This window comes from Monopterus albus, unplaced genomic scaffold (genome assembly GCF_001952655.1).
Source record: "Monopterus albus unplaced genomic scaffold, M_albus_1.0 scaffold187.1, whole genome shotgun sequence".
Taxonomy (NCBI): Eukaryota; Metazoa; Chordata; class Actinopteri; order Synbranchiformes; family Synbranchidae; genus Monopterus; species Monopterus albus.
The window spans coordinates 408,831-418,959 of NW_018128067.1; the positions used below are offsets into that span (position 1 = coordinate 408,831).

Below are 10,129 nucleotides of genomic sequence, written 5' to 3' on the forward strand. Positions count from 1 at the left end.
GTCTCTCGGTGAAGCATGGAGGGCCGCTCTCCCTGTACCCCCGTTGCAGCTCCGCCAGCGTGGCTAGCTCATCCATTCATCTCGGAGGGAGAAAGGAAGAGCAAAAACCAGGGTTAACATCAGTTTGGCTTTTTGACATGGAGAGTGTTAAAAGCAGCCCGAGGACTCTGATTTTATTCAGATGTGGCGCTCTTACTTCAGGATGTCTTGGCATCTAAAGCTAATGTGTTTGTTTTGGTAACAACACAGGATGTTATTGGAGGGGCAAAAGTGGTTAGGAGCGGCATATGGTGTGAGTTTCATTCGAGTCTCACTATACCCTCCAACAACTGAGAGGAAAATAAACAGAGTAGCTTTAAAATGTTGAATTGGCTAGACATTAAATCTGTAAAAACACTGGTTTTATTGATTGTGATTAGAAAGCCCACAGCCAAAGTACAGTATCTAGCGTCATTCATACCAAGTTATTTTCCATGTTGGTTTGTATATCACTTAATTTGTGGTCCAGTAAGTCAAACCACTTGTTTTTCAGGCAGTGAAGCTAACCAGCTCCCGAACACAGCTTCCTTATGAATACTACTCCCTCCCTTTCTGTAAGCCAAAATCTGTTGTCTACAAGGGGGAAAACCTGGGTAAGTGGACTGCTGCTGGCATGTGTGGAGTGTGGGATGGGATGTCAAATGTATCACTTCATTTGACCTGATTACATAGAGTGCTGTAGTAGTGAGTCTTAAAACCCAAGCATTTTTGCACTTCTGGTTCTCTCGCCTTGAAGTCAGTGGGTTTTTTTAATTTGGTTTTGGTTCGACACCTGAAATAAGACCTGTGGTTAACACAAGGTCAATACATTTCCCCGTTTTGTTCTATGAATTAAAATACGGCAGTAAATATCCTGCTCATGTTTGGTTTTTTTTTGTTTGGTTTTTTTTTAGCTTTTACACATCTTAAAAAAGGCAATTGTTAGCAGGTGGCTAAATGAGACTACAGAGGCTGTCTGGGAATTTCACGTCATCACAGAAACTCATCTACTCACCAGCCCACTTTACAGCCTTGTTACGTCTAAACCTCACACTCAACTATTGTAACTACCTGACGCAGCCATGATCACTAATTAGATCAGGTCGTACTGTGAGGAAATTATTTTGTCAAAGAGGTAAGCGCTATAAATCAAATTAGAAGTTGGAAGCCAAGGTGATAACACTGAAGTCATGGGACTGTAGTGTAGTTTATTTATAGCCTAACAATAGCTTTTTACTTCTGGCAATTGTATGCAGGCTTCAAAAATCATAAAAGTTATGTTCACTTGTGAAGATTATCTTGCTGAACAAAATGTAAGCTCATAAACCATAGAGCTTATTTTCCACAGTAATCCAAAACCTATGGAAAAAAACCCATTGACTTTTTGTCGAGGAAACCAGGGAGATGCTAACTACCAGGTTGGCCTACACAAAAACATCATCCCTACGGCACTCTATTTAAGAAGCAATGAAATCATACATGCTGCCATTACAAAAAATGTATAATTCTTTTTGTAGGTGAGGTGTTGCGTGGGGACCGTATAGTGAATACCCTCTACAGTGTTGAGATGAACAAGAACAAGAAATGTGAGATTGAATGCGACAAGAAAAAACTCAGCATAGAAGAGAGCAAGCTGATTGCTGAGCGAATCCAGGAGGAGTATTATGTTCACCTGTGAGCTTCCCTTCCTTGGTGCTGTTAGCAAGGGGAATCCCTCTAAATGCTCATCTTAAGCTACTGCTATGTAGAGTAACGTATTTGTAAAAATTGGATGCCATCCGACTTCTTTGGTGCTTTGTAGCACCCGATAACATATGTATAATTTTCTTTTCTTGGATTTATATCTCTGAGATGACCTGGTTCACTAGCATTTAGGCTTTTTCTTATGTTCAATATGCAAACCACAACAAATAGACGACCACCCTGTGTCTTTCAGTATTGCAGATAACCTGCCTGTTGCCACCAGATTAGAGTTTTACCCAAACAGAGAGGCAGGAGGGGAGGATGAGCAGAAGAAGGACGTGGTGAAAGATATCCAGTTTGAACATGGCTACAGACTGGGCTTTGTTGACAACAACAAGGTAGATCTTGTATAGTGTCTTCCTGTCTTGAATACATTGTTCAGAGATGGAGAAAAGGTGGAGAGTACAGACAGCAGATGATCATAAGCTCCTCACATTTTTAGGGGCTTGCATTTAACCATGTCTTGAAAAACCTCCAGCCAGTTATGATACAGTTATGCAAATGTACAACTGGGGAGTGTTTTATTTTTTGAAACTAAATACCACAATCTTATGTTCACGGTCAAGCTAAAGGTCAAACTGTATGGACTAGAAATGCAGGCTGCTAAAATTTGTAGACTTGATTGTTGGCCAACTGTAGTTGTGTGTTGGTCTGTGTGCATTTCCTGTATCTGAGATTGTTCACCATTCGTAGGTTATTGGTCATAATGTGGGAGAATCTAAGGACTGGTCTTATACTTAAAACCATAGACTTAGCTCACTGTAACTCTCAAAACATTCACGGAGCCTTTGGAGTCTGATGTTGAAAATGTCCTGAAAATGTTCTGAAACTATATGTCCTGAAAAAAAAGTGGGGCCTCAGTAACACAGACAACACTTTGTTTTTTCTTTTCTTTTCTTTTTTTTTTTTATTGACATGTGGACAAACATGAAAAAATGAGTGCATGTTACCAGCAATGATAAAATAGAGCAGAAGATGAATGTACAACTAAAATGATGTGTAAGTTTGTATGTTGGAAGGGCACTAACTTTTGTGTTGCTTTTTTTTTTTTTCCCCCTCACAGTTTTATCTGCACAACCACCTGTCCTTCATCCTGTATTTCCACAGGGAGAAGTTGGAGGAAGAGGATATTCATGACTACAGAGTGGTGCGATTTGAAGTTGTACCACAAAGTGTTAAAGTAGAAGGTAGGTGTCAACACTGAATAGCTTGAAGATGTGTCAAGGGCATTGCACACAGGCGGCGTATGACATGCATCAGAACACCTGCACACAGTATTCTCAATGAAAGCCCAAAAACTGATGAGCATCAACCTGCAATGATGTGTGTCAGCGCTTCAGGATGCGCTGTACTCACCCATTTCAGTAGTTCTGTGTTGAATTTGCACTGTTCCTGGTGTGTGTTACAAGAGTCATGTGACGTGAACCACATGACAAGCTGCACTGGCCTGTGTGCGGTGCCCTTAATGTTTCTGACCTATAGTGATTTAAAAACGGATGACATACAGCTGTTGCCTCAGAAGTGGCCATTAAAGTACAAATTACTCATTGTTGTAGTACTTGCTCTGTATTTATTTATTCTCAGACCTGAAAGCAACGGGAAATGTGTGCACCTTGCCTGAGGCTAGTGGCTCCACGCCCCAGGAGATTGACCCAGACAAAGAGAACGAGGTCCTCTTCACCTACTCTGTCCACTGGGAGGTCAGTGGCTGCTGCATGGATTCTCACTGACTTCAAGTCAGACCAGTCTGCAACCCCAAAGAAGTCCTACCAACACCCAAAAAACTTTATTTAAATTTGGATTGGTCTCAAGAATTTCTCTTGATTTGCTTTAGTCTCTTTGTTCATTTCAAATCAAGTGTAAAGTACTACAAGGTGAAAACAACAGAAAACATGACTATCCACATACTTTATGGTATACAAATTGCCAAGCAACAAGCAGTAGGAGTTTTCTAGGATATGATGTTAATTAAAGCTAGATAAATGCAGTGAAAGCACAACTGGGCCTCTTGTCTACTGTGCAGGAGAGCGAGGTAAAGTGGGCGTCTCGATGGGACACGTACCTGACTATGAGCGATGTCCAGATCCACTGGTTCTCTATTGTCAACTCTGTGGTGGTCGTCTTCTTCCTGTCTGGTACGTCTCAAGTTTAGAGAAATCCTACTCAAAATGAAGTAACTGCACGTTTGTATGTCAAAAAATGTCAGTTTGTGAAATTGTAATACATAGCATTGGCCTTGAGCCTGGAAGCATTAAACAAATAGTAAAGCTTATGAATGTGTGTAAATCTATGTTATATCATGTATCCAAAAAATAAATAAAATAAAATCTGTAGTCTGATGACAGTGTGTGAAATAATCTGACTTCCATGTTTCTAGATGAGTGACTTCCTGTCATCTTTCAGGTATTCTGAGTATGATCATCATCAGGACCTTGAGGAAGGACATTGCAAACTACAACAGAGAGGATGATATAGTAAGAAAATACACACCTAAAGTTTGCATGGTTTCAGCAAGTTGTTGGGGGGGGAAAGGCATCAATATTGTGTTTGAAAAAGGTATAGATCAGAATGAATAGATTTTAATGTAAGGGATTTTAGTGCTTTGGGTTCTTAATGTTCATTAGATCAGTATATTCACAGCACTTGACCATGTTTTTCTTCTCCATAACCAGGAGGACACTATGGAGGAGTCGGGATGGAAGAACGTCCACGGTGACGTCTTCAGACCACCTCAATATCCCATGATCCTCAGTTCTCTGCTGGGCTCAGGGATCCAACTCTTTTGCATGATTCTCATTGTCATCTGTGAGTTTTTCATCAATTTCCTATAGAGCTTGACGGTGTTTATCTCTCCTTGACCCATAAGAATCCTCACATGGCTAAAAAAAAAAAGGTCAAAATAATGATCTCCTGATACCAGGGCTCTGGTTCATGTTTCAGATTTGAAGCAGCAAAGATAAGTCTGTGAAAAACCCAAAATATAGAGAAACACACTATGAAATGTATCTGCAACACAATTAGATATCCTTTGTCTGAACACATAAATGTGTGAATATTAATATGCACACAATATAATGCTAACAGTATTGTCAACATAGTAGTGTGATTGCCATTTTCCATGGTTCATATTAACCAGACCACCACAGTATTATACAGTAAGTTGTTTGACATTAGTTATGTGTTCATGTCCAAAAAATGTATGGTGGTCTAAAATGAATTTGTTGATGTTTAGTGCTTTTAACTTGAATACATGTTCTCTCTTGGCTGGGCACAGTGACTTCCTGGAGTCTGTCACAGTCAGGTTGCCATGCAGCCAAAAGATTTTAGACTGGCTAAAAAGTTACAGCTCATATCCCTCATCAAACCACAACTTTTAATTTTTACATCTCTGTTTTCATATTAATTAAACAAATAACATGTTAATCTGAGCTGTGGTTTATTAGTTATCTCTAAAATTAGGTTGGTGGAGAAAACAGTGCATGATTGTCAGTCACATGTTCCTGTTCCTGTGTCTGTGTCGTAGTTGTTGCCATGCTGGGCATGTTGTCTCCGTCCAGTAGAGGGGCCTTGATGACCACTGCTTGCTTCCTCTTCATGTTCATGGGGTAAGAGCAATGTTCTGTCTGATCCTCAGTAAGAAAATCCCAAAGAGCAGCCAACTTTCAGAGCATTGCTTTGATCGTTTTTCCTGTGCATGTTTCTTCTTCAGTGTATTTGGTGGCTTCTTTGCTGGGAGACTGTACCGCACACTCAAGGGTCACCGGTGGAGGAAAGGAGCATTTTGTGTGAGTCATTGTTAGACCCTCAATGTGAAAAGGTTTCATCACTGCTGAGTTAGTACTTTTTATGTGTAATGACACATTTCTTTACATTGGTGCTGCCATGAAGCGAGAGTCTCAGGGTGTATACTTTTTGTCTCCCCTGTAGACAGCAACTTTGTATCCTGCTGTGGTTTTTGGAATCTGCTTCATCCTCAACTGTTTCATCTGGGGAGAACACTCCTCTGGGGCTGTGAGTGTCATGACAAACACACAATCAAAAGTATATGCTAAAGTATGTGTTCATATGATAGCAAATTAGGAAACTAGAAGGCCAGTTACTTTGTGATTATTAATATAGCAAGTGACTTTTTAAAGGAAAGATTCACCATAAATATATTTTAAAAAACTTCTGTTGCAAATGAAATTCTTAAGTGTTAAAACACAACCTGGCTCATTCCACTTGGAGGTTCTGCTGCTAGAGCCTCATATAGTCTAGTACGACCACTAGCTTACAGTGGCTGTTAGTGATGTCAGGTACACAGTGATACTGTATCTACCTGAGTCAGTTTGATGAAAGTTACGCTGTGTTGTAGCACGTCACCAATGACTTTATCACAAAAAGTAACAGTTGCACAAGCAACAAAATGTAGCTAAGTAGGCAAACTAGATCAGTAGTATAAGTTAAATACAGGAATATCTAAGTTTGCTAACATTAGCTAAATGTGCTTACACCAGACTAGGTGAAGCTGTAGCAGCAAAAGCACAGATCGATTGAACTTATTTGTAATAGGAAGAATGTCTTGTTTCTTCTTTCAGAAGTTACATTTATTTCACTTAAAACATGTATATTGTATTTTTAAATATATATATATATTTCATTAGCATGTGACCAAAGAGCCAGGTATGACTTGTCATTGCTGTTTCTCAATGAAAATGACAAACTACTGTAAAGTAAAAAGCCAGTGGGGAGACTGTTGAGTCAACATACCATCTTCTGAGAGAGAACTGATTCAAATTAACAGCATGTAGGTGGTTGGTGTAATATATAATGTTAAGGTCTAAATAAATAAAAGTGTAAGGAAAATTGTAACATGTTCTAATTTCAGAGGCAACAGTATAAACATATTGACAGTTAAGCATCTTTCTTTATCTCTTGACACTCCTCCCTGTGTTCTTGCTCTCTACTCCCACCATTTCAGGTTCCCTTCACCACAATGCTAGCCCTGCTGTGCATGTGGTTCGGTATCTCCATGCCCCTGGTCTACCTGGGCTACTATTTTGGCTTCCGCAAACAGCCTTATGATAATCCTGTACGCACCAACCAGATCCCTCGGCAGGTCCCAGAGCAGCGCTGGTACATGAACAAGTTTGTAGGGTGAGTGTCTTGAGTCTGACCTTAATCTTTGGCTGATTGCTGACATCTTGCAGGTGTACCTCGGTGTTAACACATGTAGTCTTGTGATATGTTTTTTTTCTTTCCACTAGAATCCTGATGGCTGGGATCCTGCCGTTTGGTGCCATGTTCATCGAGCTCTTCTTCATTTTTAGTGTGAGTACATCTTCCAGATCAACTGTTCTTTCACTGCTGTACAGTTTGGCTGCGTGTTTATTTTGTGTCTGTAATCTCATATAAATGGGAAATTTGTTTCATTGAGGAAAAGTAACTGATGAAACGTCTCACTGGCTCAGACCTTGCACTCTCAGTAATGTTGGTGTTTGGTGCCACCTGCAGGCCATCTGGGAGAATCAGTTTTATTACCTGTTTGGCTTCCTGTTCCTGGTCTTCATCATCTTGGTGGTTTCCTGCTCTCAGATCAGCATTGTCATGGCTTATTTCCAGCTCTGTGCAGAGGTAAGTTCATTTAGGCTGGGTGTGAATGCATGCGTGTAGATTGCCCAGCTATGCTTGTGTCCTCCTATTTGATGCCTCACCTGCATTTTGCATGCACCCATGGGGTGTGTATCTGTTTCTCCACACTACCAGGACTACCGGTGGTGGTGGAGAACATTCCTGGTTTCAGGAGGCTCAGCGTTCTACGTCCTCGTTTATGCTGTCTTCTACTTTGTCAACAAGGTAAAAGCCTCGAAGCTGTTTCAGACAAAGCAAAGTCTCCTTTACTTCTGCAACAGTGTTTGAGGCATACTTTCAGTTCACTCACTAGAACACTGATACATGTTGTCATTTGGTCTTGATAGTGCTCAGTGAATGAAATAATCATTTATGACTAGAGAAGCTAGCCTTGTTAGCGCTTTGGAATTATGTGTGAGAAAAGTGATGGAAGTGTTTTTCCTCATAAAAGTTCCATTGGCTTTTTAGAAATAATCCCCTCATTATCCCTAACTCAAAAATCTATATTCTGAATATACAAATATTTAGTTGTAAAGTTTAACTGTTGGATACAAGATGTCTCCCACTGAAATGTTTCAGTGAGCGTGACCCAAAGGTTTCATGTCTTCCCAACGCTTCATAATTGTTGCGGTGATTTGTCGGTGTGGGGCTGTACAGCTGTGTTACAAATCGTGCTTGTAGTTTGAGTTAAACTGGTGAGCACGGAGAGATTTTGCCCAAGTAGGTGAATGTGGAAATGGTTTCAGCATATGCATCATTCTGCTCAGTGATGCTTCAACATCCAGGTGAAGTAACGAGAAGAAATATTTTTGAGTAGAGGGGGGCCTTTGATTATTACTTGAATGGCAAAATGAGTTTTAAAGTCTGTTGCAGCCTTTGAGAGAAGTGAAAACACTTCTTTTCTTTACTTTGCAACTAACCTGCGTTCTCTGCCACGATACTGATGGAAGCACCTCTGCGCCATAATGTGTGAGGGCGCATAAACCACATTGAGCACTACTCAGTTTGTAACTCAGCATACAAACACAGGTTTGTGAGTGCAGACTCAGATCTAAGAGGGTTTGTAACTCAGCATTTGAGAGCATACAAACACAGATTTGTGAGTGCAGACTCAGATCTAAGAGCGTAATCCCAGCCATGTGTGAGCTTGTCTCTGAGTCTCCACTGGATTTTGTGTGAAAGTCTGCCAGAGCCAAAAGGTTTGAAAGTGCACATTTTTTTTGCAAGTCGCAATTTGAGAGCATACAGGCACAAATTTGTGAGCAGAATCCAATTTGAGAATTGTGAACATAACATGATTTGATTGAGCAGGGATCCTCCCTCACTCTCAAATCAGACTCTGCTTTTACAGATCTGTCTCTCTGCTACCAAATGTTAAATTGCAAACTTAGGGCGACGAGTTTTGTCTAAATGATAAATGCAGTCACTTTGTAACAACCAATGTGCCATACTCCGTGACTGAAAAAGGCTCCAATAAGGAACCTACTCAACCTTTTATGGAAGTGAAGACCAAATAGAGTAACCCTTTTAATAAGACCCAAAAACTTTTAAAAAATATGTGAAATGGACAACACAGTGAAAGTGATTCATCCTGTTTGTTCTTCCCCAGCTGGACATTGTGGAATTCATCCCCTCACTCCTGTACTTCGGCTACACCGCCCTCATGGTGCTGTCATTCTGGCTGCTAACGGGCACGATCGGTTTCTACGCTGCCTACATGTTCATCAGGAAAATCTATGCTGCGGTCAAGATCGACTGAGTCACCACCATCACTGCTGTTCTCATCATTTGTTTTTTTTTTTCTTTTTGGGGTCACTTTTAAAAATATATTTTTATTCATCATGTCCAAAAAGCACTGACTTGTGTGTCGAGGGAGCGAGAGGGGTTTGTGTGGTGCAACAGCCCCGCCCACTGGCCTCAAGGGGAAATACAGCAAGGTGGCAGAGTTGACCAGCTGTTCTCCCTCCCTCTTTTCCTCACTTGTCCCCCTTCCTTTCTTCAGGACAGTCTTGGGGGAGTCTTCCTCTGATGGGGCAGCTCATGTCCTGCTGTTTCACCCTGCACATGACACAGTGGGCCAAAGCTTGTCCAACCATGGTTTCTGTGCATTTTCTTTTCATTGTGTATTTTCAGTCTAACTTATCCAGGTTTTTATTTTTGTCATCACAGGATTTCTCCCTACTTAATTTTATTTGATCATCTCCTGGGGAACTTGATTCATCTGATTTCCTTACATTAACTTTACTTTTTCCAATGTCTGTTTTCACTGCAGAGACTGGGGGAGTCAAGCTGTGGTCATGGTGTTAACTTTGTTGTGCTGAACCAATATGGATGGAAATTATGCTGGGAAATTCTGCATTGTAACACGAAGAGGTTAAGTTAAATGTTCTATTATTTTTTACTTCAGTTTCCAATTCCTGGTGTGACCATGTTACCACAAGTGTAATCAAAATATTAGCTTCTTCTTTCCGAACAATGGATCTCTTGATGTCAAAATATTGGTCCGTTTGCTCTAAGTGATACAGAACTGCTCTGAATGGGACTATGAACCCGACGGCCTGAAGCAGTGGACTGCTGGGGGAAGCCGCTGGAGCAAAGGAAAAGCTACAGTCGGCACAGAAATGAAAGGGAGGCATAACATTTTTTTTTTTTTTATTTGAAAGTCTGCAACACACAAGTGTTTGAAGCTTTTCCAGCGGTAACTTACAAAAAAGAACATGTTTTTCTGCTCATTAACCATGCCGTCAGTGTAGCCTTA

General features: G+C 40.7%; 1 protein-coding gene across 2 annotated transcripts in view; it reads left to right on the forward strand.

Annotated features, from left to right (window-relative positions):
* Positions 1-10,084, forward strand: part of tm9sf4 (transmembrane 9 superfamily protein member 4) — a 14,974-nt gene extending 4,890 nt beyond the window's left edge. For both annotated transcript variants that reach the window (XM_020617231.1, XM_020617232.1), the window contains exons 3-18: positions 533-632; positions 1,536-1,692; positions 1,955-2,099; positions 2,825-2,948; positions 3,346-3,461; positions 3,785-3,896; positions 4,165-4,235; positions 4,434-4,566; positions 5,285-5,366; positions 5,471-5,546; positions 5,689-5,772; positions 6,722-6,897; positions 7,008-7,071; positions 7,255-7,374; positions 7,507-7,596; positions 8,981-10,084. In XM_020617231.1, coding sequence (XP_020472887.1) covers positions 533-632; positions 1,536-1,692; positions 1,955-2,099; positions 2,825-2,948; positions 3,346-3,461; positions 3,785-3,896; positions 4,165-4,235; positions 4,434-4,566; positions 5,285-5,366; positions 5,471-5,546; positions 5,689-5,772; positions 6,722-6,897; positions 7,008-7,071; positions 7,255-7,374; positions 7,507-7,596; positions 8,981-9,130 — 1,800 coding nt within the window. In that variant the 3' untranslated portion in view covers positions 9,131-10,084. The remainder of the gene's footprint in view (positions 1-532; positions 633-1,535; positions 1,693-1,954; positions 2,100-2,824; positions 2,949-3,345; positions 3,462-3,784; positions 3,897-4,164; positions 4,236-4,433; positions 4,567-5,284; positions 5,367-5,470; positions 5,547-5,688; positions 5,773-6,721; positions 6,898-7,007; positions 7,072-7,254; positions 7,375-7,506; positions 7,597-8,980) is intronic.
* Positions 10,085-10,129: the final 45 nt, after the last annotated feature.